We start from the raw sequence: 17,125 nt of genomic DNA, 5'->3' as shown, positions 1-17,125 counted from the left end.
AACGAAGTTATTCGCGCGCGAAAACCGATTGGTTTCAAAGATGTCGCTTGTTGTCGCGCTTTTCCTTCTGAAGTGTGAGAATTTCTGCTTGTTTTTCTCTTAGTTTTCTCTTCAGACCACAAACAAGAGGGAAAATTACAGCTTTCGTGTGATTGAGGACGTGAGAAGCATTTTTTTATGTATCGATTTCCCTACGATCTAGGAAGAGAGAGACATGGATCGAAAACAAAACCGTTCATTCGATTAGATCCGTATAACATATTCATCGATGCAAATCGATCTTTTTTTGCTTTCGTCTGATTTGAATCGATTCTTTTACTGCCGAACCTCCCTCAACGGGCACTTTTCTGACAGGGCTTTAATGTAGGGGTCTTCAACCTTTCAGACGCGGTGGACCAAATTGAAACTTCCTGCGAAGCCCGCGGGCCACCAGCTTATGCAACTTGATGCGGAGCCCCGAGTTCAGCAGAGACAAAAATAATCGATGACTTTTATTTATTCTGAAATTATTTCGTTTATTAATTATCAATTTTGATTTGTTCTGAAATAACTTTTTTACTAATTCTGAAAAATGTTTTGATTAATTACTGATTAAATTAATTAATTTTGAGATTCATTTCACTTTGCATTCAACATTCATATAATTGCATTTTTAATTGGGTTGCTATAAATTTTTTGGAAATATATGACATCCATATTTTTATGGGCATTTTTTTCTCAGCCACCTCATTGGGCATTTTGCCTGTTGTGGTGTTGTATTTGTATTTGAAATCACTTTGAATGATTCTTTAATAATTAATTTCGGTATTTCTGAAATTATTTTTCCCCTCGATATATCTTGATATCATTTCTTTTAATAGTTCTGCTATTATTCTTTTATTGATTGTGAAAAATAATTTTCTATTAGAAATTAGGAAATTATTTCTCTCATTAATTTTGAGTTTTCAGCAATTTGTTCCGGAATTATTTTTTTCCTTTATTCCGAAATTATTTCTTTAATCAATTCTGGAATTAATTGCTTTTCAATGTTTTCAACCATTTTCCGAAAATGATCGGCGGGCCAAAACACAAAAGCAGTGGGCCAAATGTGGCCCGCTGAGCTTTTTTTCTCCACTACTTTTTTCTCTACGGACAGTAAAATCAAGAAAACTCTAATTTTTTTTACAAAACTATAATTTATTAGTTTTTTGTGATAAAACCGAAACTTTGTTATCATATTCAACTAATATCATGTTCAATCCCAAGCTCATGTTGGTAGATATGATAAACCGTTAGTTAATTACGTAGTTAACTGAACATAACTATGGTCCTGGATGGTGATTTTGAATGGCAATGTTGGTTTTGTTTGTTTACTGGTGGTGAAGAAAGCCAACATTACAACTGATTATGTTTTGTTATGAATGTTTTCATCTTCTTCACACTTATTATGATTAAATTTTTATTGCTAAATATGGATAGTGCACGAATCGTGTACTGGAAAATATAATTAATTGGTTTTTAATGAAAAGTTATAATTTTTTCGATATTTTTCAGACTTTCCAAATTTATTTCTGAATTATGCATAATCGCCGGTAAAAGTAATAAATGTAGTGAAATTTAATCAAACGTTACTTACAGAGACGATTGGTGATGATACCGGTAAATTGCCAGTATAATATATCCGGTAAAAGGGATAAATTGAGGGAAATTTATCAAACTTACCAAAATGCACGGCGATAATGCATAATAACCATCTATTATGCATAATAACCGAATTTATCTCATTTACTTCGTAACATATACATATTGACATTAAAATCCCAAAATTCCCTTAACATTAAGATGTATAGGAACCAATTACGACCGAAGCCAAACGCCGTATAAATGTGAAAGTCGTATAGACGAGGTTCCTCTGTATATCGTACCTCCCCGTTACCGGACAAAATTTTTTTGTCCCATGGTTGTTCGTTATCGAGAGGCTATTTTTATTTATTATTACTGCGTTGCATTAAAAAAGAAAGTCCCTTTTTCAAGTCCCGTGATGAAGTTTTCTCGATTGCACGTTGACGAGCACTCATTTGAACCGCGGTAATTATTTTATACGGTGGTATTTTTGACTGGCGGTTCTGCAACGATGGACACGTATTATTCTCATAATCTAGAAAGAAAATTAATAATTTTCCTTTTTTTTCCTTCTAATGGTCGTTATTTCATATCTTTTTTATTGCGATAAGAGAATTATCTCTTCCTGTTTCATTTGCTGTAGAACAGAACGGAAAGGATGTTCGTTCGCGCAAATATATGCACGTCTTTCGGGCACATTTCCAAACGCCATGTAAAAGAAATTACTACAATAATGATGAAGAATTGATGAGACTTTTCTGATCAGCATCGAGAGTATTTCTATCAAAGTCTGGCTGCGAGTGATTTGTCTTTTCGAGTGCGTATTTACTGTGAGAAAACGGCGCACTGAATAAGTACAAGATCTTCAGAAAACTTTCTGTTGTGTAAAGAGGTTGATTTTTGGAAAGAAAAATCCACTTCTGCCTTCATTGGGATACAGACCCACGCTCTCTCACATTCCGGATGAGTGTTCTACCACTACGATACAGAAACAAATAGAACATATCTTCCTTGGAGCGTTTTTTGCTGAACGGTACAGTGCAATGGATGGTAATAGTAAGCAGATAATAGCTCGTAAATGACATTGAAGACAACAGATGGCGACATATTTGTAGAGAAAAATGTCCTTTCCATTTGTAATATCAGATATAAAGAAAAAACTGGATGTTATGTAGAGACGTTGATTTTTGGGAAGAAAAATTCTACGGGAAGCAGAGGTGAATTTTTCTTGTATTAATACAAGAGGAAACAATCCTTTAGAGAGGAAACTTTTCTCACTGAATAAGTTACATCTGTGCGAAATTGGTACCTACAGTTACGATTTAATTCGTTTCTGAAAGTTACTCACACATATTGCGCAAAATGATCACATTTAAAGCGGTGGAAAAACAATTTCAGATAACAGTTGGTATCTGACTACGTTGAAAAATAATCAATTTCTTTTTGAAATTTTTTTTTTATGAAAGCGTTTAGAATCCAAGCTACGTCCGCTTTAGTGTTGCATTTTTACATGCAAGTAATTACGCGAATAAAAACTTTGAACGCGTTTTACGAAGAATGCTATTGGCAGCACTGAAGAATCAGACAACACAACACTAGACATGCACACATACTGTTAGATAAACACACACTTCCGTCACAACTCACTAGGTAGTAAATTGCCCATGGCAACAGACCTGAATTGTGCTCGGTTTGAAAAAAAGAAAGAAGAATGCTATTTTTTTGACATTTTACTTGATTTTGAAACTTTTACTTGATTTCTAAAACGGTTGTTTCATTGTATTGATTGATTCATTGCATCATTACGAAATTTTAATATTATATTTTCCTATATATTTTTGATGGCCAGGGACCAAAATCTAAGGTCTAGCGTACATGTTCTTCTGATTACATTGTTTCATATAGACGATGCGTGGAATGAAATTTTAAAAAATTCATACGTACATTAACAGATTTGAGTGTAACTTATGCGCATACCATATAATCCTTCAAATTCTGGTTCATAATCTGCACCATTACTAGCTAGATGTACTGTGAAAATAACAAAACGTTCCCTTCATAGAATGGTCTGCAATTTTGTTTCGAATATTAGATGCATTTTGCTTCAAATTTGACATAAAAATCACTTTTTCATACAAAATGACATAAGTAGTCCAAAATATAATATTGTTTTCACCATTTTGGGATGCTTTTTATCAAGAAATATTATTAATGTTCAATTCAGTACTATTTTAAACAAAACTTACGAAAAAAAAAGGTAGTCGCGGATAATCATCAAAATGTCGTTACTCTCATGAAAAATAAACGAAAGACTTGCAACACATGCGGCTTTTGAAAAAAGCTTAAACCAAACAAGAAGCCCTTAAAATATCGAAGGTTTTGATCAATACAAATACGCCTATAATATACAGCAGTGGTTCTCAATATTTGGAAGTCCGCGGCCCGGCCGATTTCTAACGTGTGAGTGGAGATAAATTTTTTGTATCAGCATGTATCAGAAGCCACTAGGGGTACTGCTATTTTGGATTTAGTTCTTACTAGTTCTGAGGATCTTGTTGAACATGTTTCGGTGGGGGAAGAGGTTTCTTCCAGTGATCATCGTGTCGTCTGATTTCACTGTAACTTTTCCTCGGGTAAGGTTGATAACAAAAGACTGGTTCCTTGTTTTCGAAGAACTAACTTTGATGTTTGAGAGGAAGGTTAGTGGAAGTTTTCAAAGACCGGTTGGAATCAGTAGGGGTGGTACGTCAATGGGAAGAATTTAGTACGAAGCTGTCCTCTGTTTTGCACAACGTCATACCCTTTGTTCGAAAAAAGCGTGTTTGTACATCACACCATCTATGGTTCACGGATAGCGTGAGTGACCTTTATCTTGAAAAGAAAAGAACATTCAGAGAGTATAAAAGTGGACGAGGTGACTTATCATTGTTTACTGATAAAAGAAGAATGTGGAAGAAAGCGATAAGGGATAGTAAAAAGGAAGTTGAATCTAGGTTGGCAGATAACATTGGCTCTGACCCAAAATTATTTTTTCGATACTTCAATAATGGATGTAAGGGGACAGTTGGCCCCACTCTCGATAGGAGGCTCTAGGTTAGAGAGCAATGTAGGCATCTGTAGTGCTTTCAATAACTTTTTCGCGTCGGTTTTTAATAGAGATAATGATATTCGATATACGGGTGCTGCATGGAGTAATAAAACACTCAACGATATTCAAGTGGAAGACGTGGATGTCATAAATCTTCTAAGAAATGTATGTGCACGCAAAGCACCAAGACCAGATGATATCTATCCCAGGGTCCTCTGGGAATGTGCTAATGAATTGTTTGGGCCAGTCGCACAGATATACAGGAGTAGTGTTGCTGAGGGTATCGTCCCAAGGGATTGGAAACTTGCTAATGCTGTTCCGATATTTAAGAAGGGTAGTAGGGAAGCTGCGTGCAATTATCGTCCAGTGAGTTTGACGAGTTCCCTCTCGAAAATTTTAGAAATTATCATCAAAAGGCAGTTTGTGAAGTGGATAGACAAAAATAATGTATTGTCGGATAATAAGCATGGGTTCCGGAAGGGGAAGTCCTGTGTAACTAACCTCCTTTGCTTCTATGATCACGTGACGAAGGCTTTGGGTGAGGGCAAAAACGTAGACGTTGTTTACCTTGATTTCCAGAAGGCATTCGATCGGGTCCAACATGGCAAACTCTTGAAGCGTTTACACGAGATTGGAATTGGGGCAACTTGCTGAATTGGATAGAATCGTGGTTAAGAGATAGGTCGCAACGAGTTATGGTGAACGGGGAATTCTCTGGTTGGCCAAACGTCACACGTGGAGTTCCTCAAGGAAGTGTCTCCTTTGCCCCATACTTTTTTCACTTTTTATCGACAAACTCGATCAGGGTATCGATGGAATTACTAGCAAATTCGCAGATGATGTGAAGCTAATGGGGGTAATCGGGAATGAAAGCGATAGGGAGTTGCTCCAGACCAACTTAAACAGGATTGCAGCATGGGCAAATGAATGAATGTGTCACTCTGCCGGATACAACTAGGGTCACCGATTTGGGAATTCTCATTGACGAGCGGCTTAGGTTTTCTGAACATTGTTTAGCGGTGGTCCAAAAAGCGAATAGAACGCTTGGTCTCAATTTCAAAAAGGTTTCTTCGCGTTCTCCAAAAGTCATTCTTCCGTTTTTTCGAGGCTTAGTCCGTCCTGGACTGGAGTGTGCTGTAAGGTTTTGGAGACCATACCTACAGAGGGACATAGACTTGGTTGAACGGGTGCAGAGAAGAGCTACGCATGTACTTATTGGCACACGGAGCTTCAGTTATGAAGAGAGACTTCATTTTTTGAATATGTTTACATTGGATGAACGCAGGTGTCGAGTAGATGTAATCGAAGTGTTCAAAATTTTCAATGGGATGGATAGGATGGACCATGAACTTTTAATACACCGCCAATCGACTGCTTTTACAAGGGGACACCAGTATCGATTGGTGAGGGGCAATGCAAGGCTATGGTGTCGCAGGGAATTTTTCTCTAATAGGGTTGTTAATAAATGGAATAGCTTACCCCCGGAGGTAGTAAATTGTAACACAATTGACACGTTTAAAAAGAAATACGATAAACATGTTGGGGTAAATCGAGAAGCTATCCATTCTTAGAATAAGACAACCATAAGTATTCTTTATGGGCGTTGTATAATATTTTATCATATGTATATATTGTTAATAATTTTTGTTAATTGCATTTTTAATCGGGTTGCTGTATTTTTGAAATACACTCATGTCCATAAATTGAGGATTGAGGATAATGCCAGCTCCGGCAAATAAAGGTTCAGAAGCAAAACAAACGTTACTTATTCATAAAGCTCATTTATTAAACAAAAGATAAAGAACAAAAACGATGGTGTATGCATGATACCATTCATAAAAACTACGATTTTTGCTCCCTGGAGCAATTGTAAAAAATATCTCCTTTACAAAAACTTACTATTACATGGTTGGTATGATGGTTAATACATTGTATGTCTCCCATGCGATGAAATACAGTCCGTACAACGCCTAGGCATGCTGAGTATCAAATTATTGATCTGATCTTGGGGAAGATCACTCCACTGAGCAAGCAATGCTCTCCGAAGTTCCGGTACACATGTAGGAGGTGGTTGACGGGCTGCAACTCGTCGACCAAGCATGTCCCACACATGCTCTATCGGATTCAAGTCGGGTGAGAATGCTGGCCATTCCATACGGGTTATATCCTCAGATTCAAGGCATTCGTTTACGATGTTTTCTCGGTGAGGACGGGCGTTGTCATCCATAAACACAAATTCTGCGCCCATGGGACCCCTAAACAAACGTACATGTTGTTCCAGAATGATGTCCCGATAAATTTGGGCTTTCATGGTTCCGGTTTGAACATGCAGATCTGTTCTGGAACCCAGTATAATTCCACCCCAAACGAGCAATGCTGCACCACCGTAACGGTGTCGTTCAATGATGTTGTCTTGGTGGTAACGGGTACCTGGCGTTCTACATATGAAAGTCCGACGTGAATCAGACTGCAAGCTAAACCTGGACTCGTCGGAAAACATCACACAAGCCCACTGTGACGATGTCCACATTGCATGTTCTCTACTCCAGGCTAATCGCTGCCGACAGTGAGTTGCCGTGAGCGGAACACATCTGACAGGCCTGCGAGCATATAGACCAATATCTCCCAAACGTCTGTACACGGTTTACCTTGAAACTGTGATACCCGTGACTGCAGATAGCTGACGAGACAGGTCGGATGCTGCGCTCCGTCTGCTTCTTTTGGCAGTTACTGCCAAATACCGGTCTTCATTCGGCGTTGTAACTCGGGGGCGACCTGTACTGTAACGTCTACTGACATTTCCGTTATCTTGGAGTCGTTGCCAAAGCCTAGAGATGACACTTTGGGCAATTCCAAGTTTCCATCTGAGTACGCTCATATTCCTGGCGGCCGATAATTAACCAGTAAAAAATCATCCACATGCGTCCTCTGTGTCATAACTATTCGCTTATGGCACTGAGCGCCTTACAGAACTCTTGTGAACAATTTTACTTCTTTGCCACCATTCCTTATATACCCCCCTCTTACACTCTCGTCATTGTGACGTACTATCGGCATCATCTGGTGGCTTCCTGAAATTTGCATATCATTCTTGCAGATGTGTGTGATAATTCTACAGGTGAAATTTTTACTTTAGATTTCGATTTCCGTGTGATTCTGAATTATCCTTAATTTATGGACATGAGCGTATATGACATCCATATTTTTATGGGCATCTTTTTCTCAGCCACCTCGTTGGGCATTTTGCCTGTTGTGGCGTTGTATTTGTATTTGGAAGGGGCCCGGTTGCTTATAAACAATCCCTATATTTCTAGCTACATTGTAGAAATTTAGCGCATCGTGATTGACCGAAATGAGTGATAAACCATTACGTCATTCCTAATGAAATGTTTACTGGCGACGTTTAACAATAAAATAGATATATTAAATTGTTCTAGAATCCAACATCCACCGTTGGAGTAGTGACTCACGTACCGAAGGTTGCGTGTTGATTCAGTCTGAAACCCATCAAATCTTTTTCCATCTTTGCTGTCATTTATTGATTTACTAAAAAAATGTTTCCACTTTTGTTTCTGATTTAATCAAATGCGGTTCACGTGTATCGAGTACACAATAATGCAATAAATCGAGTAGACAATGAATAGCTGGGCCCAGCTCTCATTTAATGATTCAATAAAACATGCTTTCATTTTTCGTCAGTGAACTTTGAAATTCAGTTTCGCTCAAAACTCCGCCTCTCGTGACGTCTTGATAGTTTTTTTTGCTCGCAGTAACCAATCACCGGCGTGCTAATGCTTCCTGTGTTACTAAGAGAGTAGGGATTGTGATTGCACTGTCCGGCTATATACACACGTCTAATGGGAAATAAGTTGGTAAAAAGTGAAACGGTGAATCTAACATTCACTTTCACCCTAATTTAATTTTCCATAATCGCAATTGTACTATTAATTCTGATTGTAATTGCTCATGTCTCGAACAAGTTACTACAATTAAATACCTTGGCGTATACATTGATCACAATCTTAAATGGAATAGTCATGTCAAATACTTACAAAAAAAGATTAAGACTAGCAATTTATAAATTTTACTATCTCAAACCCTACTTGAATCAGTCGTTTTTACTAACTCTTTGTTACTCCTCGTTTCACTCACTCCTACTATATGGTCTAACTGTCTGGAGTTCTGACTACCTTTCAACCCTTTACCCCATAATCAGCCTCCATAAGAGAATAATTAGAATCATCACAAATAATTTTACCACACCATCAATACAACTTCATCAACATCTTGGAATACTTACATTACGTCAATTATATTTCTATAGATCTATTCTCCTCCTATTCAAAGGTCAATTCTCCTTGCCTTTAAATACATCTCGATCTTCAAATAGACTAAATAATATGTATTCACTTCCGTTGCCTCATAAAACACCGTTGAAGAAACATTTTACTTACCTTATCCCAAAATTCTACGATACATTATCACCAGAAATCACTCACAATACTAATTTATCATCCTTTAAAAAATGTGTCAAGCAATACATGTTCTCACTTGATGGTATAGAGTATTATGTTTTTCTCTTGCTCATATATAATCCTTAAATAATGTAATAGTTTAATTGAATTACATGCTGCATCTTTATCGTTTATGCTTTTATTCCAACATCCAATAATTTATATTTTTAGTTGCAGCATGTGGAACTGTTTTTAAATTACAGTCCTCTGATACCATGAATTTTTATTTTAATTTGAATAATTTTGATTTTTTTAGTTGACACTATTCTGTTTTTCATACTAATTTTTACTAGCATTTACCAGAATGGGTTATTTTTTGATTGACTCCTTGGTAAATTTTCCTCTCTTTTTTTTGTACTGTTATATAACAATAAATTTGATTTGATTTGAAAAAAAAAATGATATGGTATAATAAAATATTTTTTTATAAACAATAAAAAAAAGGCATTCCTGCTGAAATTTATCGGGAGAAAAAAGAACACCATGCATGCAAATGTAACCTGTGGAAGAAAAAGAAACCGTACGCAAATCTGCGTCACAGTGGATAAAAAGCGCGGACGTCAGCCCCGTTTCACACAGCTGCGGTGCGCGAAACGAGCGAGCGCGCAAATGTTTTCCTATTGGGCAACCGGCTCTGAGGAAAACGCTCACGTACATTCGTTCTGCCACTGTGGTACTTCCGTTTGCAGCTCCGTAAATGAAATGCACGTCTGCTTTTTCAGTATTACTAAAGTGCGCCATTATCCCGTACGTTACAACTGTTGCACTTAGAACGGTTGCACGCTGGAATAATTTCACAGGGCTGGCATCCATGCTCTTTTATTCAGTGTGACGCAGATTTGCATACGGTTTTTTCTTCCCCAGGTTACATTTGCATGCATGGTGTTCTTTTGCGTCCCGATAAATTTCAGCAGGAATGCTCTGTTTTAACATTTGTGGAGCGGCCATTTCGAAACGCGTTTGCGTTTCATGTTAGATCATGCATTCTTTGATGACAATTGTTTGTATTGGTGTGTACTCTGTCACCTCTTAACGGTTTTCTCATCTTTTCTGAATCGCCCTGTATAAAATATAGTAATATATAGAGCGCATAAATAACATAGTATTTAAATTATATTTATGATAATTATGGCAAAAAATACAGATATTAATTTCAAGTGTTTGTCGGGTTCATGCAATTTTAATAAAAATTAGTGATCGGTGCCTAGTTCTGGCGACATTTTTTGCTTAATGAAAGTTGGTTTCTTTCCCGTATTTTACCTTATTTAAGATCCTGGTTTACCGTATTTTTCTCACTGAAATATGGTCATCGGATCATTTGAATATTTCTTCGTGAGATACGTAATTTTTACAGTGATTTGTAGGAGTCCTTTATTTCCCCCATTCTTAAGCGATTTTAGAAGTAATTATAAAATTGCATTTGAGACAATATATTGCGGTTTATGGCGAAATTTAGTGATATCCCGCATTTACGATCTACTTTTCTCCCATTTTACTCGATGATGAGGTATAGACGTAAGTATGAAGGTGTGAAGGTAAGTATGAGGGTATATTTTTAATTGAACCCGTGGGGGGGGGGGGTTTTACTAATATCAATATTGCAACGGTTGAATAATTTTTCATTCAGTGAGAATTAAATTATTGAATCTCTAAGCCGGGGGACTATTAACACCATCGTCGCGAATCACCTCTGGTCCGCGGATCATAGGTTGAGAAACGCTGTGCTACACGAAGCGAAGGTGCGAACCGATGTCGAAAGCAAGTCGATAACAAGGACCAGCTGGACACCTGATGCCAACTTTTCCGATTTTGAATTCCACTTCTGAAACAGTTATGGACATGTTCGGGTGATAAAATCTTTCGATCCACAGAAGCTACTTTTCATCAAAAATTACACGTTGAAATGTTTGTCTTTCTGATCATTGATGGACATCTTATCAAAGATTTTTTTTTCTATTAAAATGTTTTCTGTCCTTTTCAGTGATGTGATGTTTTCCGGGGTTACGCAAGTGAGGAGCATTTACCAACTAGCTCCAAATGTCGAATCGTTGCAGTGGTGTAAGGTATGTAGTTGGCCAAAAAAGAAAATGTTTATTACTTTTTTAAGTCAGCGGTGAATCATTTCACCCTCATAGTGTTTTTGAAAAGTTCATTAATTGTGACTTTTTTTTTCGGGATTAAGGCCCCAATGCTTCGCATTCGACCCAGGACCGCAACTATGGGAGGGGCAGGTAGGTATCATGACCAGGGTGCTGGATGGGGAGGAGGGGTACCGAGTTTTACGATTTGTCTTCCATCAGTGCCACAGGGAGAGCGAACAGGAAGTACACCCCCCGAAATATTAGAAAATCCTCTATTTTTATTTTATAACATGGTTTAATCTATTGTTCTATAAATTTTGGTCGTTTTCCCCAAAACAGCAATTATCCCCCTCTGAAAGAGATTTCTGGCTACGGCCCTGTTTACATTAATTAAAGGTCTACAAAATGCATGATTGCCTCTGCCGACCAAGTATCTAGCTGCAACTCTGTATTCAACCACAATGACCCCCCTGAATGTTTGTTACATCAGTTTTGAAGCACCTTGTACATAAATTATGTCAGGTCTCAGGTTTCAAATCCCCTTAATTTCAGACCCGTCGCTATCACCTCTACTTGCTGTAAGCTTTTTGAGCACATAGTTGCCAACGAAATCCGCTCACACAACACCTTGATTCAAAATAAACTTCTTGTTCTCAAATCAACACGGCTTTCGACCAAGTTGAGTCTGGCACTCCCCAGGGTTCGATCCTCTCGCCATTATTGTTTTTGATTTATATTAACGATCTCCAAAATTCCATCAATTGTAATATTAGAGTCTTTGCAGATGATTGCGTCATCTACTAAACAGTGCACAACGAATCCGTGTGACAAAGCATCTCTTCAAAATAACCTCAACATTGTCTCTGCTTTTCAAAAAGAATTAACCACTCACAAAACATTAAAACCCATCTTTGCATCCACAGATTGTTCCAAATTTAGTTTCTTTCCTCGAACAATAACCAACTGGAACAACCTCCCGTCAAACATTATTGATTGTACAACAGTTTCCGATTTCCTTCGTAACATCAATCGTCTCTGTCAAACTTCACCACCGCATTCCCTTGTATAGGCCTCGGTCAAGCAATATTGAATAAATAAAAAAAATAAATGTCATCGTTGGAGAAGGGGATTTCGAAATGTGGCCTTAGCACAACAGTCATTCCTACTGCCATTTCTCCAACGTTCGTATATCAAGTACATTAATGGCATATTTTGATAATTAAGGATCAACAAATCAATTACTAAGGATGCATCCGTCATAAACGAGTACTTGTGTCTCCAGAGATAATAAATTAATTGAAGGAAGAATCTTTGGTGAGAAACCAAACGAATATTAATTCTCATTGGCGAGGTTTTCTTCTTGCAGTTGATTTGATCGGAGTCGGATCGCTCGTGATTTGGTTGCGACGACAGGCGTGACCGTGACCGTGAAACAGTTAAATAGAGCGCCAGACTCATTTTTTAATAAATGGTCTACATCTCCTTCATCATTGCGACCACTATTGGCGTGGTCGATTAGAGGGCTTTGGGATATAAAATTTTTTTTTTTTAAGAATTAAAATACTGCAGTTTTGCAGTTCCTCAGAAGAAGCTTATTTAGTCATAATAACACTATTTTCTTACGCACTCTGTCATCGCACGCAGGATCCATGTTTGGCAAACTCGCCGTATCATCTATTTTTTTGAAATCTTTTGGATTTTCCATCAGATTTCCCTTCTTATATCATTGGTTTTGCACTTTTCTTCATCCCTCTCTTCAATATCATGATAGTTCTGATATTTTTGTCTTTTCATTTTACATTTTAAATTCAAACCCTTCTTTTTTTTTCTCTCATGAATTCTTGCATGAAAATTATACAAATCATCTGATAATTTATCCGAATTTACCAAATTATAATATTCTCAAAAAATACTAACATTGATTATGCGGCTAAATGCAGTTATATAACATCTTTACTCTTCCATTTGATTATGCATAATGTAATTAATCTAACTCTTACCTAGAATTAGATCTATTAAACTCTTTACCAATAAGTTGTCTTTTAATTGGCAATACAAACTATTTACAAAATGAATATGGTTAATGACACTGGTTATATATTCTTACTTATTTTTTGCTATTGTCTAGAAAGCCTTAAAATCCTATCACTACTTACTCATTTCTACCTATTTGCTGAGTTTTTTCCTAACGGTGTCTCCATGTATATATATTTTTATACAAATACAAATACAACGCCACAACAGGCAAATTGCCCAACGAGGTGGCTGACTTAAGAACATCATGGATCCCCGAGCCATTTTTTGGAGGCCCTACCTACTACTGCTACACCACACATGCACCCCCCCCCGCGGAACCCCCCAACGAACCCCAACGAATCGGTACCTGCGGGAATGTGCGTGTACGTGTAGTGCAACCTGTCGTAAAGTTTGTTTCTGTGTAATGCTTGTTATGTGTAGTGCTGTCATCTGCCCCCAGTTTTTCTAACTATGAGTGAAGTGTTATGGTTGAATGATTTACCGTTGTAGGACTGTTGCTCTCTGTGGCGAGACTTTTTAACGGGGAGATCGGCTCGCATTTGCGCCTTGAAGTTGGGAACCACAGAAAACCAACTTCAGCCGACCACCACTGTGGGGTTCGAACCCGGATCCTCGCATCACGAGTCCGGCACTATAACCACTCTACCACCACAGCGGCTCCTCTTTTTTTTTTTTTAAACTCAAACTCACTTCTGTACTGAATCGTTAGCACATTTTTCGGTCTTAGATGTCTCATTCTTTCTTCATGATTGTATGCAACTAATTCTTGGAAATGTTCAACATTTGAATTTTCCAACCTATTGAAAAAGTTCTCTGCTGTTCTTTTCACATACTTGTATATAGATTCCACATTCAATTCGTTATGTAGGTCTGTCACCTTAAAATACCTTGGCGCTCCTGTGAACCTTCTCAGAACTTTATTCTGAAAAACCTGTAGTGTATAAATATTTCCTTTTGAGGCATAAGCCCACGCCGGAGCAGCATACAATAAGGATGGTCCAATTACCTGTGTATACATTAGTATTTTGTTTTTTATGCTCAACTTTGTTCTGGGATTGCAGAATCTCAGAATTTGATCAATGTTTATCGTGACATGTTTAATTCTGTTTGCAACATGTCTTTTGAAATTTAATTTGTTATCCATGTACACTCCGAGATATTTTATACCTTCAGAAGGGTATATCATATGTCCCATGATGTTAACAAAAGTGTTTGTGGGTAGAATTCTAGAAGAAAACCATACCATTTCACACTTTTCTGGGTTTAGCTTTGCTTTGTTGAAATAGTTCCATTGTTCTATTTTATATATTTCATCTTGTACCATTTTTAGTGCCTTTTGAGGATCATTGTCAGATGTCATCAGGATTACATCATCAGCATACACACCCAGGAGTCCATGGACCATATTTGGGAAATCATCCATGAATATGTTGTGAATGTATGGTCCCAAATTGGACCCCTGGTTAATTTCTGCTGTTATCTTTCCCGCTCTTGATTTTTCTTCTCCAATTTGTACTTGAAAAATTCTATTTGAAAAATATGAGAATAAAAACTTGATAGTAACTGGTGGGTACCCTCTGGTTAGCATTTTGTGAAGTAGGCCTGCTTGCCATATGCAATCAAAAGCCTTGCTATAATCCAGTGCCACTGCTACTGTATATTCTATTTTTATTCTTGCACTTTGAACATGTTCTATTACCCTAAGTAGTTGGTGGCATGTTTCATGCATGGTCTTGAATCCAAATTGTTCTATACGACCTAGTTTGAGTCTGTTTGTAGTTTCCACAATTCTTGCTGTAATCGATTTTTCCAACAACTTGGATAAATGTGGTAACAAGGCTATAGGTCTGTATGAGCTAGCTTCTTCTTTGGGTTTCCCTGTTTTGCGTATTATGCTTGGAAAGTATGCTATTCCCATGATTAGATTAAAGACATTTGCTATTGATACAATGGCATTTGGAGTCAGTAATTTTATGGCGTTTGATGTGATGCCATCATATCCATGTGACTTCCTTGGTTTGATACTGGCCATATTTTCTTCTATCTCTTCTATTGTAACAGGTCTGAATGCTGTAGTGTCTATTGGAATTTCATTTTCCAGAAAATCATGGATCTCTGATTCAATATTTTGGACAAAATTTTGATTCATAGTTCTATTTGGAGAAAATTGTTTTTCGTAAATCTTGACAAATTCTTTAGCTTTCTCTGCATTGTTATACATTAGAACACCTTCTGAGTTTTTGATGGGTGGCAGTTTATCTCTTTTATTTTTCATTTTGTGATAAACTTGGCATAATGTACCGTCTTGTGGAGATGCTTCTTCAAGCCATTGTGAAAATCGGTTATTTGTATGCTCATCAATGTCTTTTTGGACTTGTTTAGCCTTTCTGTTGTATTGTCTTTTAAATTCCAAATTCCAAGTCCTTTGCCCCATTTTACGTAATCTGTTTTTTTCCCTTATTTTATCTTTTATCCGCATTGGAAGTCCAAAGGGATTTGGATGAGCAATTTTTTCTTTTGTAGCATATCTCACAGAATCTAAAATTTGTTTTGTTATTTTCTGTCATATCCTCAGCTTCTTCTTTTGTATCTTGATTTGGTATGAGAATTGGAGCCTGTTGTAATTTCTCTTGAAATTTCTTCCAATTCGTAATTTTATTTATTACCATTTTGTGCAATATTGAAAAGTCCATAATTATTTCAACTGGCAGATGGTCCGAATCCAGTTCGTTTAGCACTTTAGGTTCCACATAGATATTGAGTCTTTTGGATAACATGATGTCCAGTATATCTGGTTGATTTGTAATAATTCTTGGAAAAAAAGTTGGTTCTTCTGTTGTATGCACTCTTATCCTTTCTGCCTCACAGAATCTTTTGAGTATTTTTCCTTGTCGATTGTATATTTTGCAGCCAAAAGAAATATCTTTACAATTAAGATCACCCATTATAATACTTGTGTGGTTACAGTCCATAATTTCCTTTAGGAGACCAAGATCTATGGGATTACCTGGTGGTTTGTAAATGGCTGTAAATCTTATCAGTTCTTTATCCGTTGTATTGTACTTAATGTCCGCTGTTATTATCTCTGTGGTTGAAGAGACTGTTGTGTTTACTTTTCCATAATTAAAATTGTTTTGATATATATCGCCACACCTCCTTTCCTTCCATCTACTCTGTCTTTTCTCACACAATTATAGTTTGGGATATTTGCCTGCCATCCTGGTTTTAGGTGCGTTTCGCTAATGCAACAAATATCCGTTTTCCTATCTGTCTTTTGATTCTGCTATTTTATTTATTAGTCTGTCCACGTTCCAGTGTATAACCTCTATAGGTCTGCTTTCGTTATTCATTGTAAAAGTACTTCTGTAATTTGCTTAAATGCTTCAGCAAGTATTTCTTTTTAGCCAAAAATCTTAGCCAAAAATGTCCATACATATTTCGTGGCTACTTTGGATATTTTTTCTATGATAAAGTTCAAACTGTTTGTATTTTCTCCTTCATCATTTCTTTCTTCCTCCCATGCTCGTCTCTCTCTCCTTTCATCTACTGCCCTTTCTTCTGATAATTCTGTATCCCTTGCTGATAGTCTATCAGCATTTTGTCTTTCTTTCCTGCGTTCCCAGAAATCTGTTCTACTGACAATTCTTTTTTCAACATTCACTGTATTCTCTTGCTTTTTTCCCTGTCTTGTCAAGATATTCTTTTTCTTTTGCCAGTTAGGGTTTTTCCATACCTGGTCGTTTGTCGTTTTTTGTGTTTGTTACATCTTTTCGATTCTTTTCCCTTGTTTAAATTGACTTTGT

The 17,125-nt window shown here is 37.0% G+C and overlaps 1 protein-coding gene across 1 annotated transcript in view; it reads left to right on the top strand.

Moving 5' to 3' along the window:
- The window catches only part of LOC149067424 (lysosomal cholesterol signaling protein-like), an 89,091-nt gene that overhangs the window by 14,050 nt on the left and 57,916 nt on the right, over positions 1-17,125 (top strand). Inside the window, exon 2 of the mRNA XM_089252657.1 lies at positions 11,186-11,267. Coding sequence (XP_089108783.1) covers positions 11,193-11,267 — 75 coding nt within the window. The 5' untranslated portion in view covers positions 11,186-11,192. The remainder of the gene's footprint in view (positions 1-11,185; positions 11,268-17,125) is intronic.

Source organism: Pholcus phalangioides, unplaced genomic scaffold (genome assembly GCF_987345545.1).
Source record: "Pholcus phalangioides strain wild (caught in Gottingen) unplaced genomic scaffold, Ppha-v1.0 ptg000030l_1, whole genome shotgun sequence".
NCBI lineage: Eukaryota > Metazoa > Arthropoda > Arachnida > Araneae > Pholcidae > Pholcus > Pholcus phalangioides.
Note: the sequence above shows the minus strand (reverse complement) of the source record. Positions and strands in the feature narration are given on the sequence as shown.